At 43.7% G+C, this 26,992-nt stretch overlaps 1 protein-coding gene across 1 annotated transcript; it reads left to right on the top strand.

The window, feature by feature from the left end:
• Window positions 1-1,070: 1,070 nt before the first annotated feature.
• Window positions 1,071-25,811, top strand: HEBP1 (heme binding protein 1). The gene is made up of 4 exons (XM_038576852.1): window positions 1,071-1,239; window positions 9,946-10,084; window positions 12,257-12,437; window positions 25,222-25,811. Exons 1-4 carry the CDS (start codon window positions 1,162-1,164, stop codon window positions 25,391-25,393), a joined length of 570 nt encoding a protein of 189 aa, XP_038432780.1. The 5' UTR covers window positions 1,071-1,161; the 3' UTR covers window positions 25,394-25,811.
• Window positions 25,812-26,992: the final 1,181 nt, after the last annotated feature.

Below are 26,992 nucleotides of genomic sequence, written 5' to 3'. Positions count from 1 at the left end.
TTATTCTGAGTATCAGGTTCCTCCTTTGTAAGATGGCTATAAAATACGTATGTTTAGTGGTTTAAGAAGTAGAGATGATATTATAAAATACTTGTGGAGGAACAGGCAATCAACAAATGGTAACTAAAGTGGTTAGAAGGCTTTGATTGGAAGGACGGAATGAGCAAAGCCCTGCCTTGGGAAATTAAGGTGGAATTTGTGATTAAAACTGATTGGAGAGGGATCCCTGGGTGGCGCAGCGGTTTGGCGCCTGCCTTTGGCCCAGGGCGCGATCCTGGAGACCCGGGATCGAATCCCACGTCAGGCTCCCGGTGCATGGAGCCTGCTTCTCCCTCTGCCTGTGTCTCTGCCTCTCTCTCTCTCTGTGTGACTATCATAAATAAATAAAAAATTAAAAAAAAAAAACTGATTGGAGGAAAGAGAGTAGTAAGAAGAAAACTAGTTAAGATGGTTTTTCGGGCCCCTAGGTGGCTGAGTTGGCTCAGACCATGATCCCAGAGTGCTGGTATCGAGTCCCACATCCGCTCCAGCTCAGCAGAGAGTCTGCTCCTCCCTCTTCCCCTCCCCCTGCTCATGCTCTCTCTCTCTCAAATAAATAAAATTCTTAAAAAAAAAAAAAAAAAAAAAGATGGTTTTTCAATCATCTAGGTGAGAGGTAATGGGGTGGAGGGGGAAAGAAGCCAGGATATCTATCAGTGGAGATGCAGCAATCAGGTGTCTCAGGGGCGGGGACGACAGATTGAATCTCGTCCATGCAGTACGTGCTGGGGGCAGAGGCTTGGGGTGGAGGGCCAAGAAAACAAAAAAAAGCACGAGAGGAATCCGGAGGCTTGGAAGTCTGGCGCTCAGGTACCTGAGAGCGGAAGCCCGGGTGGACTGAGTGGGGGAGGGAGGGATGTAGAAAGTTCTCGTCACTGCAGGCCTAAATCCCAGATGGAGGAGAATCTGCGTCCAGGCCCTGGCGAAAGTCAGGCTCAGCGGAGGAGGAGGGGCCGGCGGAGGAGGCGGGGCGTGGTCCCCCGAGCCCCGCCCCCAGCCCCGCCCCCAGCCCCGCCCCGCCCCCGAACGCCTCTCCGCGGGGCGGAGTCCCAGGCGCCCGCCGCCCCCGCCGCCCTCGCAGCCCCCCGTCGGCCGGGGCGTCCGGAGCGCTGCAGCCTCGCCATGCTGGGCATGATCAAGAACTCGCTGTTCGGGAGCGTAGAGACGTGGCCTTGGCAGGTTGTGAGCCAAGGGGGCAAGGTAGGCCCGCAGGGCTGCCGAGGACCTGAAGCGGGCTGCGCCCCCCACCGCACCTGACCGGGGCTGGAGCGGGTCGTGGCGGGCGGGTGGGACGGCGATTGCCCCAGAATGTGCGTCTTGGCCTCTGCCGGGGCGGGGGGCACGGCCGTCCGGTGCCCAGGGGCCCGGCGCGTGGACTGGGAAGGAGGAAGTGAGAGGGAAGTTCAGAGCAGCAGGCCGAGGGCTCTGCCGGAGGAGGTTGCTCTGCGGGCGGGCTCCCGGGGTGGCGGGCGACAAAGCAGCGCCTGTTGAATGCATTGGTTCATTTTAACATCCCAGGCATTCTGAGCATTTGTTTGCTGAGCCCGAAAACGTTCATGTCCGTAAAAAATTCCCAACTACAGGAGCAATGAGTATAAAAGAACAAGACCTGTGCTCCACAGAGGTGTATGTGCAAGGGAGGGAGCATGGGGAAGGAACAAGCCATCCTGCCAGGGGGCCCCCTGTGGAGGGGGCCTTCGGAAGACACTTCCTCTGGGTCTCCGGGGTGTTAAGAGTGCACAGAAAAGGGAGGAGTATGTGCAAAGGCCCAGAGCTATAAAATGGTATGCGGGCCAGTGGAATTCCCAGAGTTGGGTCCTAGAATACAGGATGGGTGAATGAAGCATAACTGCTCTAATCCCCCACCTCCCAAGATTCACATCAGTGCTAACACAAGCGAGTTGGACTGCCCCTGAAAACAGAGTCTGCCACTAGACGATAGTCTCCTTGCAAACAGGTACTTCATGCACTTGGTATACTCCGCTCCTCGCTCAGAACCTGGCATGTTTAAGGACTGTGTTGTCTGGGGGCCAAGTTCTGGCATTTAGTACTATGATGGTCACACAAAAGCCCTCAACCAGACTCTAGTCTGGACTTCAAGCAGCTATAACCAGAGGCCTGTCACTTCATCTGAGTTCCCTCAGCTGCCACTGGAATGACCAAGTTTAGACCAGATCAGGGGTGACATCTGCAGATGCCTACAATCCTCCAGGCAGGTTATGAAATGAGTGAAGCTGGCTGGGTCAGACTCTAAGGCAAGGTGGGGACTGAGGCGAAACCAAGAGAGAACTCTGAGCCCCATCTGTAGAAGCAGTAATGTTGCTATGCAGGGATGCAAACCAGGCTTGCCAGATTTTTAAGGAAAACCAGAAATCCGGACTTCATGTGAGCTCTCCCTAGTTAAAATTAATTTATCCAACAAGTAACTATTTGCTGAATGCCATCTGTGTGCCAGTCACTCTTACAGGCAGTAGGGATAAAGCAAGGAACAAAACCAACAAAAATTCCTGGCCTCGTGGAGCTTACCTTTTAGTGGCTAACACACAAACAGGCAAATATATCTTTCCTTATCAGATGGTGATGAGGGCTGTGAAGAAAAACAAGTGAGAAAGGGAGGCAGGAGTAGGGAATTTTAGGAATGAGGCTGTGGTTTTGAGTGGGGCAAACATGTCAGTTTCAACTGTTGGCAACTGCCTACAAATGTTTGCAAACTGCAGGCCATAGGCTCTGTCTGTGGCTAGACGGTGACTGTGTGCCATGTGCGTGCCAGTCTGTGGATCCGGCCCAGCGCTATCTAGGGTACTTGTTGGCCCTAATGCATAAAGAATCTACATGTTACCAACAGCTCCCCGAGTGCTTTCCTTTCTGTAGTGGAATCCAGCTCACTTGGTCTTTTGTGGGGGACAATGGCCAACGCAAGGTCTGGGCTGCTCTGCTGCCTGTTTGCCCTCAGATCCCTCCCTGGCTCGTTCCCTGCGTCTCAGTCTGGAGTCTGCAGTGGGGGTTGATTCCAGTTGCTTGCTTCCTGGGCGCCAATGTCAGTCGACTCGCAGTGAGGTTCACCCAGTGGGAGGCACCAGTGGGAGATAAGAGGGTGGGAGGAAGGGAAGAAGGTGTTTCTCCCTCTCCTCCCAACTATCGAGTCTCTGGCACCAAGAGTTTCTCTGTAGCTCTGGCTTTTTCTAAACAGGCCACCATGGTTCTAGCTTCCATCGAGTGATCCAGGTATCTGAGCTCAGGTAACAGAATCCTCCCTCTTCGTCTCCTAGGGTGCTCACTCATGTCTGGGTTGCCTCACTGTTCCCTGTTGGGCAACTCAGCTCTTCTGTTATCTGTGAAATTAATTCCTTGAAACAAAGTACTCTAGTAGTTTCTGTTTACTGTTAGACCCTTAGTGATACAGTGTCACCTGCCACTGATTTGGTTCCTCCAGGGATAAATACAGCTCCCTGATAAGCATCTTCCCTCAACATTTGATGGGAATATGGCACCGTAGGGGATATTGCTACCAGGCTGATGCAAATCATTTAACCTGAGTGATCTCAGTTTCTGCAGCTGTAGACTGGGTATAAAAATCTCTCCCATCTACTTCCAGAGTAATGAAAAATATCACATCTTTTAAAAACATGAAATGCTTTGTAAACTAATACACCCTACAAATGTAGTGATATCATTATGTCAGAACTCAGCTCTGCTCTTAATAACTGTGTAGTCACAGGCAACTTACTTAACTTCTCTGAAACCACTCTTGAGAGGAAATAAGAATGTTTGGAAGTTTAAATGAGATAACCAGTTATAAGTTGTTCAACAAAATACCTAGCACTTGGTTGGGTATGGTAACGGTCAGCTTCCTATCAGTTTCACAGGTAACTTTGGGTAAGCTACTTAAACCTCCTAACCACTCTGAACTCTGAATATTCTGTATTCTCAACTGTAATATGAGAATGACAATACCCCTGTGACAATTACTTAACTATTCAAAGATACTTATAAGCCTTTTTTAAAAATATATACAAATTCAGGGGGCTATTATTTTGAAGACAGACCCTCCCTGAAATTATCTCTCTTGCCCTGGAAAGCATCTGGGTCAGGAACCATTGCCTACTTTCTTGGGCAAATTGATGACAGACAGCAGGCCCTGTGTAGCTCAGGTTTAAGCATACCAGATGTTCAGGACTGATTGTGATGGGGAGGTCCAGGCTACCGCATAACTTATCAGGTGCCTTCCACATTGCCTCGGGAAGGAGGAGGGCACATTGCTCTCTGTGTTGGATTAGGTGGGTGTGTGGATGCTCAGAGCAGGACTGTTGTTAATAACTGACATCTTAATGGGATTTTTTTTTTCCAGCCTGTGCACATTGGTTAGGACCTGACAACCTGGGCTTGAATCTGAGCTCTACCACTTGCCCACTGTAACCTAACCCCCTGTGCAACCAGTTTCATCTGAAAATAAAGATAAAAGCACTCACTTCTTCTCAGGATCATTGGAGGGATCAAATGAACAAATCTGTGCAAAATATTAAAAATAATACCTGACACATAACAAGTACTGAGTTAGATTACTTTCTTATTTTTTTTAAGATTTTATTTATTTATTCATATGAGTCAGAGAGAGAGAGAGACAGGCAGAGAAACAGGCAGAGGGAGAAGCAGGCTCCATGCAGGTAGCCTGATGTGGGACTTGATCCCAGGACTCCAGGATCACGCCCTGGGCCGAAGGCGGTGCTAAACCGCTGAGTCACCTAGGCTGCCCAGATTATTTTCTTATAATGAGAAAGCTGGCTTCCAGAATCAACATGTATACTTATCATAGCAGGTAGCAAGGAAAAAAAATGATGCAGAGGGCCTTGAAAAGCCCATAGCAAGAGGCATTGTTGCAAGATCCCTGTCTGGAATTTGAACTTGACCAGGGTTCCCAGTAAACATTGAAAATTGGTGTTGGTGGCTGTAGGCCAAATCCTTACCTGACTGGGAGCATAAACTGGCTGGATCTGGGACAAAGGTGGGCTTATTACGTTCCATATGACAAGAACACACACTAAAGACGTTAAATTTGAAGAATCCAACGTGTTGGCTGTGTTAACCTAGGTGCTTTATTTTCCACAGAGATAGAGAAGACTCTAAATTCTCCCTGGAGAACTAGAGTAGTTTTATAATATCCATCTCTCAAACCTAAATCTTCACAATGATCCCATGGTTCAAATGAAAGTTTATGGACATAGATGCTATAAAAACAGATGGGACCTGCCATAGTATCACCTTAGGATACTGTGAGTTTGCTTTGCTCCAGCATAGATACAATTAGACTGATTTCTCATCTGTCTACTCAGCTATTTCTATTGTATTCCTTGTCATTAGAGTAAAACCAGGCTTTACTCCACAGCGTCCTTTCCCACAAATACTTATAGTACCTACTATATGCAAGACATTGTACTAGATGCTAAGTGGTAGCATCTAGTACAATCTAGCATTACCATTTACAGTGGTAAATACAGATTGCTCCTGACCCCAAGGGGCTTATGGTTGCAGATGGATATTAAACACATTATTATTGTGTGTTGTGAAAGTACAGGAGCCTATAAAAAAATCTCATGGGAACTTGTTTTCGATTAGGATCCTCTTTGAGGAGTGACCTTTAGGTTGGGACTTTCAAGGATAAGTGGGGTCTATCAGGCAAAGACAGGAAAGAGATATTCCAGGCAGAAGAAGAGGCAGGTACAGAGGTCCTGGGGCAGGATTGACCATGGCATTGAAGGAAACAGTGGAAGGCCAGTGAGGAAGTACTCTGGGTATAGTTGGCAAGGTAGGTAGAAGCTAGGTGGTACTTGGACCACCTGGGATAGGTTAAGAACTTGGTGAATGAGGGCTTTTAGGTAGGGCATACATTAACAGGATTAAGTGATACAGAATGCTATGTGTATGTTCCCTGGGCAATATCAGTTTTGTTCACAGCTTTAATTTCCCCTTTTGCTGATGACTCTCAAAGTTATATCTCGATATCAGTCTCCTGCTGAGCTCCAGACCTACATGTCCAGCTGCTCATCTGTAACAGAAGGCAGATGAAGTGATAGATGTGAAAGGGCCTTTCTAACCTTAGTCTTTGTTATCCACCTTTGGAGTTAATAGGAAGCAGGGATCACTCAGGAAGAGGAGGTGGAGCTGAGCCTTAAAGATTGGTAGAATTATCATGGGGGCTTTGGCTCTCTGAATTAAACTGGATTCCTTTCTTGTCAGCCTTTCTTCCCTTGCCCTGGACTTTCTGCCTGAGGAACAAACAGGCTGAGAGCACAGATCACCTATACCATCCCCAGAACTCCTTTCTCTTCCAGGACCCCTCCCACTCAAAATCCCATATTTGGATCACAAAGTCCGTTGAATTAATTTATTTTGTTTTGTTTTTAAGATTCTACTTTTTTTTTTTTTTTTTGAAAGAGAGAGAGAATGAGAGAGAGAGCACAAGCAGGGGGAGGGACAGAGGGGGAAGCAGACTCTTCTCTGAGCAGGGAGCCCAATGTGGAACTCAATCCCAGGACTCTGGATTCGTGACCTAAGCCTAACCCAGGTGCCCCAGTTGAACTAATTTGGGGTAGTTGAAACCAACCTGTGCTCAGCTCACCGTCACTGGAACAATGGTTATAAAATCCTCCCTATGACAGCCTGAGTTCTTCGGAGGTCTGGCCTCTGTCAGAATCTCCAGCCCCTCTCTTGCCGTTCCTTGCCTGACAGCCTTTGCTCTAGCCCCAGTGAGCCACTTGTATTCCTTGCCTGCAGCACACTGTTCTATTCTGCTCTTTTATACCTGTGGTGCCCGCTAACCGAAATCACCCTCCCCAGACTATCAGAACATTTACTGCATCATAAAATAATTTCATAATCTTCTCACCACTCCACTAGACTGCCCATATCATATTAATCTCCAAATCCATAGCACCTGGCAGAGGTTTTCAATAATACTTCCTCAATAAGTCAATGCATCAGTGACTGAATGTCTAGCTAAATGATCTATGCGCACCTTGAAGTCAGCCTAACCTAGCCAGACACATAAACACACACCCATGCCCCCAAAATAACCTAAGTAGTCCTCCTCTGTGTTCTCACAGTGCCCTGCCTCTCTTAAACATATCATGAGATTATAACCCTTTTTCCTGGCTACTTCTATTAGACCACACCCTTCCTGATGTCAGAGACTGTGTCTTTCATCTCTGTCTCTTAGCACCTGGCACAGTACCCAGCACATAGTAGAAACTCCATAGTTGTTGGTTGAATGAATAAGAAAGGAAAGAGCCAACCAGCTCTTTTCTCCAGTGAGAGCTTGTCATTGGTTTCTCCATCTATGAGAGAAGAAGCTGCATTAAATGACTTCTGATGCCCCTGTTCTGAGTTTGACACAGACATACAAATGTCTATCAGAAAGAACTAACTCAATAGCTAAAGAAAGATGCTGTAAAGCACTCACATTGTCCCCCATAGAGTGTAGAGCCCTGCAGTAAGCATCAGACCAAGGTTTGGAGATTGGAATTCTGGTTCTCTTTTCACCACTTAATAACTATGTGTTCTTGGGCAATTCTATTCCTCTGGTTCTTCATTTCCTCTTTGAGAAAATTAGTTGGATTGGATGAACTTTAACCTCTTTCAGGCAGAAAATTCTGTGATTCACAGAGTAGCATTTCTAGAATTTTAAACATAAGTGGCAAGACTCAATAGGCCATCAAATGAGGGGTGAATCTAGTTTCTACTATGACAGAACCAAGGAAGGTCAAAACTCCCCAGATTTATACATCATTTGCTACTGAAGGTCCTTTGGAAATGTTTCACTTTGCAAGGGGAGGACCTCACAGCAGTCCTCAGAATTAGTAGCCACAGTGGATTTGCAGCTTCTGGAGCTATTTTCCTGGCTCCATGTGGAGGGAAGTTGATGAAATTGGCACTCAGAAACCTTTCAGATTTTCCCAGCCCCTTTCTCACTATTCTCCTTTAATTGTGTATTACAAAAAAAAAAAAAAAGAAAAAAAAAGGTATTTTTTTCATTCTAAACATAAAATTATAATGTAAATGTACTTTTTCAGACTATACAGGTCCCTTAGCCTGCCAGCCCTACCCACCTCCAGAGAGTCATCCTATCCCCTTTGGAGTTAAGAACTTGCAGTCTAGGATGTGACAGGGAAGTCTGTTTGCCCAGCTAGGGCAGCCAACTCCTCTTTTAGTTCATAGGAACTGTTTTTCCTATGTCTGTTTTTCATAATTGTTAGTAAGAGAGGCAGCTCCTTAATCACTAAACAAACGCCTGAGCGTTTATGATACTCCATGGTATAGTTCTGGTCCACAAAGACTTTATAGCAGATTTTTCAACCTGCACCAGTATTCCATTACCAGATAGCAAAATCGATATAGAGTACATCTCCCTTCTTTTAGTGGAATATGGAATAAAATTCACTTGACTAGAGCAGAAGTCAACAGGAAAGAAAGAAAAGGCCAGTAGTATTAGAAAGCCTCCCCTCCATCAGGGTACAGTATTATCTTGTGAAACTTTGTTTCAATCATGTGGATGTTCTTGACAGGGCATGATGTAAAACTGCATTTCTTGTTTTGGATCATGATTCTTTTTCAAGTTTGGAAAACATTGTCTTATAGTGTATGTTTAAGGAATACAAAATTATATGAGATACCAAAAGGCACGGAGGAGGGGGTAAAGAAGAGCTGTGTGGGTCTGTTGGGCAAAGGAAAATGACCTTAGGACCGAAACTTGCATGGGAGTGGTCATGATCAGCAGGGGTCCTGCCAGGGAGGAAGGCTTTCTGGGGAAGTGGCAGTAGCCATGGGCATTCAGGGGAGTCCAGGGTACAATTTAGATGAATGGGAATGAGGAGTTGCATCTGGGAGTACAGAGTGAAGAGAACTTTACTCTGATCCTTCTTGACCTGTGGCTCTGCTTCTAGAATGACGTTAATCCTGGGGCCTTAGAGTTTGTGGCATTATTGTTGCAGCTCCTTCTTTCCTCCTTTCCAATTTTCTTCTTTTTCCTGGCTCTCCTGTCATTCAGAAGTTGGATCTCCTGGCTTGATCCTTTGATTTACTTTTCTGTTTTCTACTTCTTTGCTTTTTACTTGACTTTCTGGGAGATTTCCTTCAGGTTTATCTTCTGACTTCTCTACTGAATTTTTCATTTTTTTTTAATTTTTAAAAAAAGATTTTATTTATTCATTCATGAGAGAGGCAGAGACATAGGCAGAGAGAGAAGCAGGCTCCATGCAGGGAGCCCAATGTGGGACTCGATCCCAGGACTCCAGGATCACGCCCTGGGCCAAAGGCAGACGCTAAACCACTGAGCCACTCCGGGATCCCCTATTTTCAATTTCTAAAAGCTCTTTTATCTCTAAACATTCTATTTTTATAGCATTCTAAGGGTGTTCTGAGTGGCTTGGGACGCATATCTTCTCTTGTCTCCCTGAGGATATTATTTGAAGTTTTTCTGCTGACAGTACATTTGTAAGAAATCTCAGAATCTTTTTCTCATGGCCCTTCATACTCATACTGTCTCTTCTACCCTGTCACCACGCCCAGGTTCATTACAGAAAGTTCTTTAGCAGTTCTAGGGATGCCTGGATGGCTCAGTGGTTGAGCCCCTGCCTTTGGTCCAAGGTGATATCCTGAAGAGCCAGGATCGAGTCCCACATCAGGGTCCCGGCATGGAGCCTGCTTCTCCCTCTTCCTGTGTCTCTGCCTGTGTGCGTGTGTGTGTGTGTGTGTGTGTATCTCATGAATGAATAAATAAAATCTTTTAAAAAAATAAAAATAAGTAAATAAAATAAAGCTCTTTAGCAGTTCTTATAACTGCACCATTACAGCTTCTAGAGTGATCACAGGTTGCCACTTTAAATCTCTTAAGCATGTGTATTCTGTGTCTAGGAAGAAGTCTCCTATGAGGAAAGGACCTGTGAAGGTGGGCGGTTTGCCACAGTGGAAGTGACTGATAAGCCTGTGGATGAGGGTCTAAGGGAAGCAATGCCCAAAGTCATGAAGTACGTGGGAGGCACCAATGACAAGGGTGAGTATCCCTGAGGGATGTGACTCTCGTCTCAGAGGCAAGCTTGCTAGGTCCCGTGACATCAGGGGAAAATACAGCGAGGGGCCACAGGGCACCTGTCACCACCTGCTTCAGTAGCATGTGAACTTGTACTGTGTGCACGGGATGCTCTAGGGGACCACACCAACGTCATCCCTGCCTACCCACCGGTAGGCGGTATCCCTGCTCCATATTACTGATGCATGCTTCTCGTCCAAGTGTGAACTGTATAGACACTCTGGGTTTTTTTTTAATCCCACAGCTCTGATACTATCTTTGGATTGGTTGACTGAATGAAGAAAGCCAAGTCACAGAGCCAGGCCAGCCTCAGACTTGATACCTCTTGCCTCCAGGCTGAATATCTCTGCTCAGTCCTCTGATCGCTCAAAATCTGTGGGGTACTGAGGCTTAGTGAATAATGAGTATGGCAGGTCCTCGGCTCTGTTCTGGCAAATGAAGGGTCTGAGAATTTGGAGGCTACTCCATTCTTAGACTTGGCCCTTTATGCTGGCTGCAGGATAGGGGTATTTTTAAAATGATGAACCTGAAGTTTCAGTGTACCTGTCAACATGTAAACCATGTTTAAATATGAATTTAACTCTAAAGCTCTCTAATTTGGACTACTCTTTAGAATCAGTGCAAACCCAAAATGGGTCAGAAAATGAGGTGAAAAAAGAGATGTGATGTTAATTTTATGGATATTTTTTCAAGCTGATAATTTGGAAAGTCAGAAACTGGTATTAACCTCAGTAACATTTGGTAGTAAAGAAACCAGGCTTTGGACAATAAGTCCATTAGTAGGAGGTCAGGAAGAAATCTTTTCCTTCTCGGGGCACCTGGGTGGCTCAGTGGTTGAGTGTCTGCCTTTGGCTTAGATCGTGATCCTGCGGTCCTGGGATCGAGTCCCACAGCAGGCTTCCTGCAGGAAGCCCGCTTCTCCATCTGCCTATGTCTCTGTCTCTCTCTCTGTGTCTCTCATGAATAAATAAATAAAATCTTTAAAAAAAGAAAAAGAAAATCTTTTCCTTCATAGTACTGTTGTAACTTTTTTTTTTTAGAAGACAATATGTATAAAAATGATAAAACTGGGGGTGCCTGGGTGGCTCAGTTGGTTGAGCATCTGACTCTTGATTTCTGCTCAGGTCATGATCTCAGGGTCTTGAGATCGAGCCCCACAGCTCTATGAGCAGCATGAAGTCTGCTTAGAATTCTCTCTCTCTCTCCCTCTGCCCCTCCCCCCCTTAAATAAATACATGTCTTTAAAAAAATTTTTTAAATGATAAAACTCATTAAAGAAAATCTTGAAAATAACAAAACAGCACCCCTGATCCATCTTTTTTAATATGATCATTGCTGTCTTCTGAATGTATTTCTTTAGAGCTTTTTAATAGACCTTTAAAATGTAATCATAGTGTTTGTGCAATTATATATCTTTCTGTTGTTATAACTATTTTCCACTATTGCTCAATAGTCTTCTTAAGTCTAATTCTTAATAGCCACATTATATTGCATCATGTGTCTATAATTTACTTAGACACATTCTTTTTGGAACATTGATATGGCTCCCAGTCTCTCACAATTATTAATTCTGCTGCAATGAATATCCTATTACCTCTAGCCTTTTCCATATTTTGATCTTTTTTTTTAAGATTTTATTTATTTATTCATGAGAGAGAGAGAGAGAGAGAGAGATCGAGGCAGAGACACAGGCAAGGGGAGAAGCAGGCTCCACGCAAGGAGTCTGATGTGGGACTCCACCTCGGATCTCCAGGATCATGCCCTGGGCTGAAGGCAGCGCTAAACTGCAGAGCCACTCAGGTTGCCCCTTTTCCGTATTTTGGATTACTTGCTTAAAATGTATATTTAAATAGAAAATAATTAGATACGAGGATATTTACAGTCTTAATGTATATTACCAAATAATTTTTTTCCAAATGAGTTGGGTCACTACAGTCCTATTTCCAATATACACAAATAAGAGTTTTTTTTAAATGTATCTGACTATATATTTTTTAATGCCTAAAAGGTTTGTTACTAATTTCAAGAACAAAAAATACTATCTTGGAAGAAGAATGAGACTAGCAGATCTTCCACAGTCCTGAACAAGTTCTGTCTATAATACCCATCTCACTCTGTGGGTTTTTATGTTTTCAGGGATTGGAATGGGGATGACAGTTCCTGTTTCCTTTGCTGTGTTTCCTGGTGATGATGGCTCCCTACAGAAGAAATTAAAAGTCTGGTTCCGGATTCCAAACCAGTTTCAAAGCAACCCGCCGGTTCCCACTGATGACAGCATTAAGATCGAGGAGAGGGAAAGCATCACTGTCTATTCCCTGTAAGGAGATGATTCTTTAGACATCCAAGGGTAACGTCTGATTTCCATAACCGCTCCTTGATCATCTGCAGTGAGCATTTGCATTAACTGTGTATTTTATTCCAGTTTTATAGAGATAGAATTAACATATAACATTGTATTAACTTAAAGTATACAACATAAAATGCTTTGATATATATAAATATTGTGAAATGGGGATCCCTGGGTGGCGCAGTGGTTTCGCGCCTGCCTTTGGCCCAGGGCGCGATCCTGGAGACCCGGGATCGAATCCCACGTCGGGCTCCCGGTGCATGGAGCCTGCTTCTCCCTCTGCCTGTGTCTCTGCCTCTCTCTCTCTCTCTCTCTCTCTCTCTCTCAATGTGTGACTATCATAAATAAATAAAAATTTAAAAAAAATAATAATAAATAAATAAATAAATAAATATTGTGAAATGGTCATCCCAGTAAGTTCAGTTAACATCCATCATAGTTATAATTTCTTTCTTGAGTTGAGAACTTTAAAGATCTGCTTTCTTAATAACTTTCAAATATATATTATAGTATTGTTAACTATAGTCACCTTGCTCTGCATTACATTCCCAGGACAAATTTATCTTATAGCTGGAAATTTGTACCTTTTGACCACCTTCACCCATTTCTCCCATTCCCTACCCACATCCCATCTCTGGCAACCACCAGTCTCTTCTACCTATGAGTTTGGTTGTGTGGTTGTTTTTTTAAAATTCTACATACAAGTGAGATCATGTAGCATCTTCCTTTCTCTGAAATATCACTTAGCATAATATCCTTAAGGTCATCCATGTTATCACAAATGGCAGATTTTCTGTGTTTTTTTTTAATGTATGAATCATATTGCTTTGTGTATATATACCATATCTTCTGTTGATGGGCCTTACATTGTTTCCATGCCTTGACTATTGTAAATAATGCTTCAATGAACATGGCAGTGTAAATATCTCTTCAAGATAGTGATTTCCTCCTTTTTAAAAAAAAAAATTTTATAAGTGATCTCAATTCCTTTATATATATATATATATATATATACCCAGAAGCCCAGAAGTGGAATTGTTGGATCATATGGTAGTTCTTTTAATTTTTTTGATGAACCTCCATACTGTTTTCCACAGTGGCTGCACCAATTCACATTCCCACCGACACTGCACAAGGATTCCCTTTTCTCCATAGCCTCACTAACACTTGTTTTTCCTTGTGTTTTTGATATTCACCATTCTAATCGATGTAAAGTGGTATCTCATTTTGGCTTTGGTTTGTATTTCACTAGTGATGAGTGATATTGAGCACCTTTTCATGTACCTATTGGCCTTTGTATGTCTTCTTTGGAAAAATGTCTATTCAGATCCTCTGCCCATCTTTTAATCAAAATGTTTGGCTTTTTTGCTATTGAGTCATAAGAGTTCTTTATATATTTTGGCTTTTAATTCCTTATCCGATATATGATTTGCAAACATTTTCTCCCATTGAGTAGATTGCCTTTTTGTTACGTTGATGGTTTCCTTTGCTATACAGAAGCTTTTTAGTTTGACAAAAACTCATTTATTTTTGCTTTTGTCACCAAATACAAAAAACTGTTGCCAAGATTAATGCCAAGGAGCTTACTCCTTATGTTTTCTTCTAGGAATCTAATCGTTTCAGGTCTTAATGTTCAAGTCTTTAACCTATTTTACATTGATTTTTGTGTATGGTATAAGATAGAGGTCCAATTTCAGTCTTTTGTCTGTTGCTGTCCAATTTTCCAGACACTGTCTATTGAAGACACTGTTTTTGGCTTCTTTATTCTAGGTAGGTTGACCTTATATGCATGAGTTTTTTTCTGACCTCTCTATTCTGTTTCATTGATCTATATGCCTATTTTTATATAAACACCATACTGTTTTGATTACAATAACTTTGTAATATAGTTTGAAATTAGGAAATATGCTTAGCTTTATTCTTTTTTCTCAAAATTGCTTGGCTATTTGGGGTCTTTTGTAGTTCCATACAAATATATACATCTTAAGAATATTAATTTTTCCAATGCATGAGCTTGGAATATCTTTTCACTTATTTGTCCCTTCTCCAATTTTCTTCATTAATGTCTTAGAGTTTTCAGTGTATAGATCTTATACCTCCCTGGTTAAATTTATTCCTAGGTTTTTTTTTTTTATTTTATTCACACATTTGATAGAGAGAAAGAGCAAGAGAGAGAGAGAGAGAACATGAACAAGGTGAGGGGCAGAGGGAGAAGCAGACCCCTCACTGAGCAGGGACCCCAATGTGGGACTCCATCCCAGTACTCTAGGATCATGACCTGAGCCGAAGGCAGATGCTTAACTGACTGAGCCACCCAGGCACCCCTATTCCTAGGTATTTTATTCTTTTTGATACAAATTGGATTTTTTTCTAATTAATTTATATTGTTGATGAATTAAGTTAAGAAATGCCGAGTCCTGACAATTTCTCATTTCATTCTCTTTAGCTTATAGCACACAAACATTTGCATTGTATCTGAATAAATACTTTGCCAGTTGCCAAATTGACTTGGATAGAGTATCCCCTCAGTTTAAGCTAAGCACCTACATTAGTCACAGTAGCGTTCTGGGAGACTCAAGGAATATCTAAGCCAAACTCTAGTTTGGGGTCATGAATACATAAATGAGTATATGAATATATAGGACTTGAGGGACCTCCTTTTTTATTCCATGCTCCCCTTGAATGCCAGACAACAAGGAATATTTGCCAGAACTGGACTGCCACCCCCTTAGTTGTTCACTATCCATGGTCCTTTGAGCAGAGCACACATGCATCCTATTATCATTCTCATCCTGTTTCCAGGGCCTTATTTGAGGTCATATTTCTTTTGACTATAGAGCCTAACAGGGTGGCAGATGGTTACATATTTTTATTCTTTGGGTCTGAACTCTTCAGAAAACAAGTCTCTTGTAGATAATCAGTGACTCCCCATTTGTTAAAATCCTACATTGTAACAAACGCTGAACCATGTACAGTCACAGACCAGGAGCTTGACCAGTATTAACTATAAGTGTGGATTTGGTTCTGCTCTAGAAAAACCTAAAGAAAAATAGGTTAACAAATAATCTTGCATTGGGCAGTTTTTGTCTACCCCCAGGGGCCTCTGAACTTACTTTTTGGCTGCCTTGCACCTGAACATGTAGCTTTCTCTGGAACTGACACTAATGCTGGGAATGTGAGCTTGTCTGCTCTGAGCAGCCCTAGGCCAGGTGCTGCAGAGCCCCCCAGAGGACAGTGAGTGTACTGCAGCGGGGCCCCTAGCTCTTCTACTCCAGCCATCCATCATTCAGACTTTCCAGCCTTCACTACAGAGGCTGCAGAGAAAGCAAACTCTAGGAACAGAATATCTTTCCCAAGGGCAAGGACTAGAGTGGGGAAGCGAGGTGGTGGCAGTGGTACAAAATTTAAGGAGGCACCCACTTTCAAGTGCACAGCTGTCTAAGTGCAGGATTGGCACTGAGAGTGAGTGCCTCCTTAAACCTTGGGTGCTGTGTCTTTTCTGTCTCACCCTTATTCCTGCTCCCTCTTTTCCATTCTCTTTCTCGAGTCTTGGGAGGCAAGCTGGTACACCCTAATGAACAAGTATATTTTTGTTTGAATCCCAGAATGATGCTCGGGGAGTCACTGAGCCTAAGACAGTTTCCCCATCTGCTAAGTGCCTGTAACAACCTACCTCATAGGATTACTACTAAAGAATATCTTTTAGTACTTACTAAAATGCATCTGTTTTTACAGATGACTTACTATGTATGACCTGTGGTAGGTTTCAGTAATTATTTTTTCCCTTTGCCCCTTTTGATTTCGTAAGGAATAGCATTGGCATGATTAAATCAGTTCACTTCAAGCAGACTTCAAGCAGACAGGGCTGGTGTTTTTACCAGAGCCAGGGTAATGAGTTGGCACGATGCTTTTCTTTTGTCCCTAACTTTTTAGTATGGAAATTTTCAAACTCATAACAAGATAGAATAAGGTAATGAAATCCTATGGAACTCATCACTAACCTTCAGTGATAATTAACTCAACTCCAGGGCAGATCTGTGTCATGTGTACCCTCACAACTGCCACCCAGCCCCTCCACTGGGTTATTTTGAGGCAAACTGCAGACATTATATTAATTTCATCCATAAATACTTCAGTGTGGCTACAAAAAACTTTTTATAAAGACAATCATAATGTCTTACTCCTCCTAAAATTTTAACATCATTTCATTAGTATCATAATAATATAAAATGTCCAGGGTTCAGATTTCCACCACTATCTGGTAATTTGCTTTTAAAGTTTGTTTGCACCTGGATCCAAATAAAATCCATCCATTGCAATTATCTGGTGTACCTTTTAAGCTTTTACTAACCTGTGGCTTTTCTCACTACCACACCTTTTCATTTTTCATTGCTACTTATGGATCATTTGTCCTATTGTTTCCCATAGTCTGAATTTTGCAGACTGCCTTTCCATTGGCATTTTAACATGTTCTCTGCCTCTGGCATTGCCTGTAAATTATTAGTTAGAACCAGAGGCATGGTCAGATTCAGGTTGGTGCTTTCAACAAGGATATTTCATAAGTAATGGTGTATACCGCCGTCAGGAACTCATAATGTTTGCTTGCCTCTGTTTTTGTGATGTCAGTGGCTGTAGATCACCCTTACTTAGATGCCTTGCCTCAATAGAGTTTATAAAAATGATAATGTGTCATTCTTTCCTTCATTTATTTTCCTTCATTTATTAGCTGGAATACTTTGATAAAGAGAAACCTCCCCTCATCTGCTATTTGGTTTCCCTGAGACGGAGTCACAGGGAAAAGGCAAGATACCTTCTCTTTAGCTTGTTGCCTTCTCTTTGTCTGTTTTCAGAAGAATGATTTCATTCCTGAACTTCCTCTACAGGCAAGGTGATGGTGATCCCTGTTTTTTGAGCATCAATATAAACATACGAATTTAAACATAATTGATGTGTTTCTGTTCTTTCAGTTGTTCTTACTGATGCTGAAATTGTCCCATCTTTGGCCAGTGGGAGCCTCTTCAAACTTGTTTCTTCGTCCTTTTGATATGACTCTAGTACTCTATGGTAGCTTCCTTGGCTTCTGGTATGACAAGGTGTTGCAAACACATTTTGGCATTTCTTGCCCTAAAGCTGGAATTAGCTATTTCTCCAAGGAACCCTGGTTCCTCATGGTGGGATGGGATGTCTCTTAAAAGCTACTATCAAAGTCAGGTCTGTGGAAGATTCCTGTTAATTCCCTGTTAACCTAAACAGATGAGTGCGATAAATACAGTGTCTAGCTTGGCTCTGTGGATGCTTTTTTCGTGGAACACCTGGTCCTAAAATTAGCTTATGTTATTCCTCAGCTAGCCACTTGGTGTCACTGCACAGTCAAATGTGCATTTAAAAGCCCCTTCCTGTGGAAGGCAGAGTGAACGAGGTAGTAGAAGGCAAAAGTACTAGTTCAAATACATGGTAAGTGCATTTGATGGTAAAATTACTTCTAAAATGAAAGCCTTGCATCCTTAATTCAGGCTCCCTTTTGTATGACCTTGGAAAGGGATTTTCAGAAGGGATTGTGCATTTATTAGTAGCATATATTACCTGTCAGTGGGTAGAAGGTTAAAAAGGAATAACACTCTCAGAATCTTAGTATTCACAAGATGCAATGGAAGTATCCTCACACTTATATGGGTGGCCATATTCCAGGTCCTTCTGTGTTCCCTAAAGGCCACCTAGGTTACAGCACAGCTTCCTTAGCGCAGTGTGGCACTGGGTTCAACAGAGACCAATGGCAGGAGAGGGCGGATGGTAATGAAATTTCTTAGTGAAATGGTGAAATGTCTGGATGTAAAAGAAAGAATTGGAAACAATGATCTCGTTGTCAGGGTGACCTGTGATCCAGTCCTAGCTCTCCTGCTCCATGGCCATGGGACCTCTGGTGTGTTACCAAGCCTCTCTGTGCCTTGGTCTCTCTAAGTACAAGATGGAGGTAGCTAACGGCCAGGGTTGTTGTGAGGAGGAAACATGGTGTCCATAGATGCCTACACGATGCTGGACGTTAGGTAGATGCTCAGTAAATGTTAGCCTGTTTCCCTTGGAAAGAAAGGGCCCAACTGCTAACCCAAAGGGTGTTCCATTTTATTGCTTAGGAGCACTTTAGATCAGTGTTAGCCAAGTTCCTAGATCATTCCAGCACCCATCTGTAATCACAGGAGGCCCTAGCCATGGATAACATAACACAGTTTTGCCTCTTTGGTTTGCTCAACACCCAAACTCTGTCATCTTGATTTCAAGGAGCCTCACCTGACCACTCTATCAAAAATAGCACCCCTCCTTTTCTGTCTTCTTACCCTGCTTGACTTTTCTTCACCTTACTTTTCTTCACCTTACTTACTTTTCTTCACTTACTTACTTTTCTTCACCTTACTTACTTCACCTTACTACTTGCATTATATAACCCATTTGTCCATTTGTTTATTGTCCTGTCCCTCACTAGAATATTCTTGAGGGCAGGGCTTGAGCTATCCTCTAGTAAGTGCTCAGTTGAAAGTTGGGCAATAAATAAGCTAGTGAAAGTCTGGGTCCTTGCCTTCCCCACATTTCTCCTTTTTTGCTGTCCTCCCTAAAGTTCTTGGTCCTCTTCCATTGGTAAATCTCCAACCCGACCATCTCTCCAGCTCCCTGAAATGTCTTAGCATTTATGAGACTCAACATGATGACCAAGATGATGCCATTTACACATGTATTCATTCATTCAAAAAAAAAAACCCATGTATTCATTATTCACTTTTTCTGTGCCAAGAATTGTTTCTGGTGCTCGAAATAGAGCAGGGGAACAAGCAAAGTATCCGCTCTTTGAGGCAGCAAAAACATCCTGGTGGGGAAAACAGACGAGAAACAAATGTCCCTGATATTTCAGGCCTGTGTTATTTCAGAGATGAGAAGTGGTATTTGTGGATTGAAACTATAGGGAAGCATATTTCTTACTGGAAAACACTTTGGCATGAAGTATTTCCCAGTAAGAGGGGCAGGCAATGAGGTGATGAAGGCCTGGCCCTGGGGAGCTTATGTGCCATCTGGACAGACATACAGCAGGTATGCCATGTAATGTGTGTGCTCAGTGGCAGGTTCAGTTCCATTTGGCAAATGTCTCCTGAGCACTTCTGACACTGAAGCCTCCTCACTTCTGAGAGTCCTGACAGTGACAAGATTCTGAATCAAAAACCTAGTTAATCACCATTTCCCCCCACAACTGGTCAAATAACCCACTAGTCTTTTATGGATGGGTACTTGGAAGTAGCTTCAATCACCATTTCTGGGTGGATGAGCCCGAGTCAACACAGCTGGTGCTACTGCATCTCCCAAGCGCCAGCTCCCTGGGAGCGTCTCCACATAAACCTTCCTAAGGTTTCCCAAATCAATACGTGAAAAATGGATTTCCTCCCAGACCTGTTGCCCTGTGTTCTGTTTCACTAAAAGTCCCCTCCATCCTCCTGCTCATCCCATTCAAATGGCATCCTGACACATTCACCTTCCACATCAGCTGTTGGCCAAGTCCTTGTCACCTCCTGACCGTGCTTTCCCTTCCATCTGCAGCTCCTCTTGCCTGAACTATTGCTGTGTCCTCTTGATTATTTCTAAGTCTTCCTCCTCTGCCCCTCTACAGTGTCCTTTTCTCACTGCCAGCCATAAAGCACAAGACCAATCCTACTACCATCCTCTGCCTCTCAACTCTGCTTTGGACCTCGGACCTGCCTCTGACCTGCCTCTGACCTAGGCACATGTTAGGATTGGGAACAGAGCCCCAGCTGGTAATAAAATGAGATGGGGGATGGATAGACTTTGAGTTGGGTTCCCAAATGTCCAGCCAGGCAGTGAAGCCTAGTAAAAATGCTTTGTCATAGCATTTAATCCACGATGTGGCCCTGCTCCATGTCCACCTGCTCTCAGGATATGCCAACCTCCTACCTCCCCCCGAACACCTACACATGCAGCATTCACTTCCACTCACCCAGCTCCTCCCATGGCCCTTCTCCAGCCTCTGCTTATTGGAAACTGTGTGAGGCCCGGCATTTTTGTCATAGTGTTCATTGCTGACATCAAGAAGAGATGCTCAATAAACAATGGCTTAATATCAGGTCTTCCATGATGCCTTCCCTTCATGTTATAAGTCAGAGCTAATCATTTCCTATTCCCCACCCCCAGAGCATTCCATCTGTACCTTCTGCCTTCATTCTAGTGCTTCCTTCTGCCCTATATAATCTTAATGTGTGTTTCTGGCCTGACCACTACAGTGAGACCTCACAAGGGTAGGAAGACGTCTTTATCATCTTTACAACTGTGTGGTGTCTCACTTGTGTTTTGTGCCGTGTCATGTTCAACTTGGCAAGCATGGTTCAGTCTGACTGAATGAAATAAATGGCTTATGATGTGAAGCTTCTTTCCTATTGACATGGAATTATCAGCTCCTAGTCTCAACACTACTTTTGCCTAGCACAGAGCTATGTGCATAGCAGACTCTCCCCCAAATTTGTGTTCATTTGTTGATTTGCTAGACCAAGTCAGAGGGTCAGGCTCAGACCATCCATTTCTTTGTCTATGTCACTGCATGCCTCAACCATTATGATTTTGTTTTTTTTTTCCTTGGCCCAAAGCCTCCATTTGTTAGCCCACTTCATTGATGCCTGCCTCATTCCCACCCTGCGAACTCTTCCAGATTGTTCCAAACGCTTCCAGACAGCTCCTTTTGTGTTTCTGGAATCAAGGGGGTTGTGTGGAATCAAGGGGGTTGTGTGTCTTTACTCGGTTCCCATAGTAACCAAATTCTTTCTTCCAAATACTGATCTCTGACATGGGGGTGGGGGGGATAAAATACAGTGCCCTGGAGGAGAGTTTCTTTGAAGATGGAGACAGAGACTTGTTAATAGGCTTACAAAAATATTGTATAGACTTCATGTTAACCTCCTTTGAGGAGCTCACAGTGCTTTATGAGAATTCTGGAAGTCACACTCAAATGTGCTTGTGAGCTTGGAGAGCTGTGGGCACTGTGTTCTCCTCTGTGTACACCTTGGAAGCTGAGGCAGGGAGGAATGAGGTGGCTTATCCCAGAACGAGCTGAGGAGCTAGCACTGGGCCTCCATCCTTTTTTTTTTTTTTTTTTTTTTTTTTTTTTTTTTTTATTTTTTTTTATGGGCCTCCATCCTATACATGAAGGCCATGCACCTGGTTGGGTTTAGTGTTCTGGCTTGTTTGTGCAGTTCTGTGATTGGGTGAGGGCGTGTTGGTTAGGCTGGCCATGAAGGGAACACATGTATTTGCTGTTTCATAACCCATTCACTTGCTTATTTTCTAGAAAAATGCTTCCATGATGAAGCAAGAAGGAAATTTTTATCCTCATTATCAGCTTCTCAGTCAGCCTGGGAATACATATTTTTAAATTGGTCTTTTTGTTGTTTTGGGAGGGGTTTTTTTTTTTAGTGCATTTAAAAATCCCCAAATGATGACATTCTCTGTATCACTTGCTGGGTCTTCTTGTATTTCTCAGACAGCTCCTTCTCCCGTGCCCTTGCCAAGGGCTCTCCTTCCACCCACCACTTGGGGACTAGGATTCTCAAGAGTGACCTGCTGACACCCTGTCTGCTCACCATCTAGGCCTCGTCTCCCTCCTTACCATGATTATAGCCAGTACCCACTCACTGAGGACTCCCAGTAACTGTCACTAGGCCCACCTCCTTCCCAAATCAGGATCTCTGGCTCCAGTTCTTTCCCAGGTTGGAGGAAATTTGCACAGTGCCTGACACATAGGTACACGAATATATTTCATAGACACACCCTCATATCAACATGCACCCAAACCATATCACTGGAAGCCCTAGAGAATCCTCAACTCCTCCCTTTCCCTGCGCCCTCCCCTCATATCCAGTCCCCTGTCAAGTTTGCCTTTGTCCAGAGGCCTTTGCCATCTCACACTTGACTGTTTCCTGGCCTCCAGTAATTCCATCTCTTTCCTCCAGTGCCACCAAAGCTATCAAAACACAACCTAACACAATCATGTCAGCCCTTACTTTCAAAGCAAGGTCCACCTTTGCATCTAGGATCAAAATCCTTGGCATAGCATTCAAGGCCCTTCCCAGTGGGCTCCAGTCAATCGTTTCCTTGTTTGGATTCCCACCACTGTCCCCTTAGTGTGTGCTTCGGACTTTATTATATGAATGAGTGAATATGGAGGCAAACAGTCTTAAGCCCTATCATCTTGAGGTCTATCAACCTGAAGACCTGAAGACACTAACTTTTGTTGTTTACTCCAGAATTGTTGATTTAGCCAAAGGATCTAACATGTGTCAGGCACTGTATTAGGTGCTCAGGCTATACCAGTGGACAAAACATGACAAAGATCCTTGCCTTCATGGGGCCTATTCTACCAGGAAACTCAGACCATAAACAATGAACACAATAAATGAATTATGTAGTATGTTAGAAGGTCGTAAGTGCTGTGAAAAAAAAGAGAAATTAAAAAAGAAAGAGAGGAAGAGAGTGAAAAGAAAAGAAAAAACAAGGATAAAAAAGGAAAAAGAATGAGAAGGGGGAGCAGGGTTAAAGATTAAATTAAAAAAAAAAAAAAAAGATTAAATAAGATTTTGAGAGAAGGGCCAGTCGAGAAGGTGAGATTGTTCATCGAGCCACCTCTTCATTACTAGTCTCTCTTCCTGGCCTGATATTTTTCTTAATTTTTTAATTTGTTTTCAAAGATTTTATTTATTTATTCATGAGAGACACAGAGAGAGAGAGAGAGAGGCAGAGATACAGGCAAAGGGAGAAGCAGGCTCCTTGCATGGAGCCTGACGTGGGACTCGATCCCGGGTCTCCAGGATCACACCCTGGGCTGAGGGCAGCGCTAAACCACTGAGCCACCCGGGCAGCCCTTCCTGGCCTGATATTACTTGAGATCACCGTCATGTCCCTCATCCCAGGAGGCAGGGAACTAGATGGCTGTTCTCAACAATTGCAAAGTAACAGTAATAGCTGCTGTTCATTGTGGGCTTACTGTGCGCTGGGCACTACGCTGAACTGTCCACCATCTTGTCTTCCTTCATCTTCACAACAGCCTTCTGAGATTGATACAATCAGCCCGATTTAACAGATGAAGGACCTGAAGGTTAGAGAAGTTAAGGCATTTACCCAAGGCCATGAGCTAGAAAGGGGCTGAGGTAGGACTGAGCATACAACTAGCCCTTTTGCCACCAAATGATCAGTGGAGGTATTTGAGGACCACTCCTTCTTTAGACGTTTCCAAAACCCTGTAGACTTAAGAGCCAACATGGTTTGTTTTCGAGGATAATAATTAAGTGTCACAGCATGAGTGTGGGATGCAGGAGACACTCAATACCTGCTCCTACATTCAGCATCTGATCTGTCTCAGGCAAGTGGTTTGCAATCCATAGACAATCTCTGAAAATAATTGCATTGTCTTGCAGGCTTTTATTGCCAGAACACTCTTTCCTTAATGTTCATCCTTGGTCTACTAATCCAGTTTCCTCTCATTTGAGCCTCAGTGAAGCTAGAGTTCAACTTTCTTCATCTGCCTTAAAGTCTTTCTTCAAGATACTTGAACCAAACCTCTTCTATTCCAGATTGGTCTCAGTTCTGTCCGTGTCCTATAGCAGTTGTCTAGACGTTGGAAGAACCAATGCCTTAGAGATGAAATCCTCGGTATTTTTACATCAATAACCCTGTAATCAACATGCTGAATGCTTGTTGAGCATGACTAACCACTTATAAAAGAGCAAAGTGTGACTCAGAGAACCCCACCAAAAATAATGCATTTGGCCTAATCTTGGCCTGGTGCAGATTCAGACTTTTGAGTCATAAAGCTCATTAGAAATGGGGACATATTTGACTCTAATAAAGATTTTAGTGCAACCCAGATTTAGAGTGGTATATTTAGGGTAGGCCGCAGGATGAATTTTGGAGCGTAGGCAGATGACGTAAGGAGGGAATAATCATCTTGAAAAGACAAGCTTTATTCCTTCTCTGTCACCACCTTCTGCCATTAAGAGAAAAGCCTGATTTAGGCAAGTCTTTTTACTTACTAGAAAAAGAAGGCTTTCATGATTTGAGCAGGAAAAGGGGTTTATTAGAAGTGATTTCTTTATTTGGGGTATGCTTAAAGCTTGCCAAGGGGCCTCCCAAGGTTTCCCTGGGTCCCTGCCTTTGGTCGCTCTGTTTTTTAACAAAGCTGCTACTTGTCACTGCTCTGCTGTGCTCACTCATCAGAAAGGATCTGCTGGGGGAGAAGCATTAGCTACAGCTCCTCCTGAACTAATGCCCCTGCAGCCTCCTCCTTCCCCAGCTGGAGACAGAGGGGCCAAGAGGAGGAGCTGCCAAGGCAGTAGAGAGCTAGAGAGAAGGGTAAAGTCATGGCCTAGGGGAAGGTCAGCCTACTGTCACCCAGGGACAATTCAGAAAGCAAAGGGAAGCTCACGCTTAGTACTTGACTGTCATGTTTCAGGCTCTGCATTGGTGTTTTTTCACATCCATTATTGTATTTAATGCTCATAACAACCCTGGAGGAAAAAGACAGCATATCCCAGGTGTACAAACGAGCATCTGAGGCTCGGAGGGGTCAAATCCACCCATCTTGGAAGTGGCAGATGTGCAGTCTCACTGCTCTAGTGTGCTTGTAAGAGCAGCAGGTGACAACTTCTTTTTTAAAGATCCCCCTCTCTTGGAGACCATGTTTTCTCTTAACCAGCCCCTTGCTTTTGTCCCTCAGGCAATTTGGTGGTTATGCCAAGGAAGCTGACTACGTAGCTCATGCCGCCCAGCTCCGTACTGCCCTAGAGGGCACGGCCACTTGCCGGAGTGACATCTACTTCTGCACTGGGTATGACCCTCCCATGAAGCCCTACGGACGTCGCAATGAGGTCTGGCTGGTGAAAGCATGAGTAACGCGCTGAGTTAGAACTTCCCGGACGGGTGTTTCTGTGTTTCCACTTCCTCAGGGGAGAAGGAGGGAGCACAGCTTCCAACTGTATCTCTAGCTTAATCCAACTTTCCTTCAAAGCCATGTACTGCCAATTTTCTGAAACATGTGTATTTTGTCCATGCTCTTTCTCTCCCGGTGGGAAATAATTCAGCCAAGATAGGCAGCATCCTTCGAACTGACTGAGACATTTCTGTGGTAGATGAGAAAAAATCCAGCAAACATTCTCTCAGCTCTCTGGGTCCCTCAGAACTGATCTTTAAAAATTATTGAACCTGTGTTTTTGTTGTTGAGGGAGGGAAATGCGATTTGTGCGTGATCCTTCCTCTGTGATTCTTACGAGGCCTTTGTCTGAAAATAAAGATCTTTGACTTAAAACAGCTGAGACCAATCCAGAGTATAGTGATTTCCAAGACCGCACAGTCTTATAAGGAATATCATTATGAGTACTAATGATGATATTTACTGTTACAGGAATCTCATATTTAGTTCCAAAGTCCTTCAGGATATAAAGCCACAGATCCCGGGGTGGAAGGGCATGTACCACATGCTGGCATACATCTACATCATAGACATTTACCATGACCATGTCACGGTGATTCTACAATCATAAGTGGAGGATCCTGTTTGCAGTTGTGATCTACAAAGGGCTCCAGGAATGACAAAAGTAAACCAAGGAGAAAAATCATCACATTCTGATACATATCCCTGGAGGCAGGAAATCTGCTTGGAGGCTTTATTCATGAGGGTAAGATGAGGTGACAAAAAAATGAGGTCCAGTTTCATGAATTGAAGAAGAATGAGCAGTTTGGCCTGCAGAGAAGGAAAGGTACCCCCCAGCACCACACCAAGGCTGTGAGGGGCAGGTGGGAAAGTGGCTGAGCTGGAACAGAATATGTGAGTAAGGAATAGAATGTGTGAGCAAGCAAGAGGACAGAAGAGCCTAGCAGGTTACAGGACGTGTGGAGAGTATGCTGATCTCTCAGCATGCACCAAGGCCTGGCCCTATCAGCAGCCCTCCCCAGGACAGCTGGACAGGTTTTAATGGAAAAACCCACCTTGACACCCATCAGAAAGTTACTGCATGAGCAGTGAGGAAAGAAACAAAAATGAGCTTGAATCCTCACCAAGAAAGGTTCCCATTGGACATAAAATGGGATGTGCTGGGACACCTGGGTGGCTCAGTGATTGAACATCTGCTTTTGGCTTGGGTCGTGCATGATCCCAGGGTCCTGAGATCAAGTCCTGCATCAGGCTCCCCGCAGAGAGCCTGCTTCTCCCTCTGCCTATGTCTCTGCCTCTCTGTGTGTGTCTCTCATAAGTAAATAAATAAAATCTTTAAAAAAAAAAAGGGATTTGCTAAGGAAAGGGGTAAGAGCTATGCCATCACCTTTCCTGGCAACCAATCCCTTCTGAAGATCAGTGGGAAAGCACACTGAGTCTTGACCACCTGGCAGACACCGTGCTGGGTGCCTTATGTGATCCCCACGTACCCCGTATACGCACCCTGTGAGGGAGGTATCATTGTGACCCCCACACACAGCTGAGGGCCTATAGTCTC

This window comes from Canis lupus, chromosome 27 (genome assembly GCF_011100685.1).
Source record: "Canis lupus familiaris isolate Mischka breed German Shepherd chromosome 27, alternate assembly UU_Cfam_GSD_1.0, whole genome shotgun sequence".
NCBI classification, from domain to species: domain Eukaryota; kingdom Metazoa; phylum Chordata; class Mammalia; order Carnivora; family Canidae; genus Canis; species Canis lupus.
This window is presented reverse-complemented; position numbering and strand designations above follow the sequence as displayed.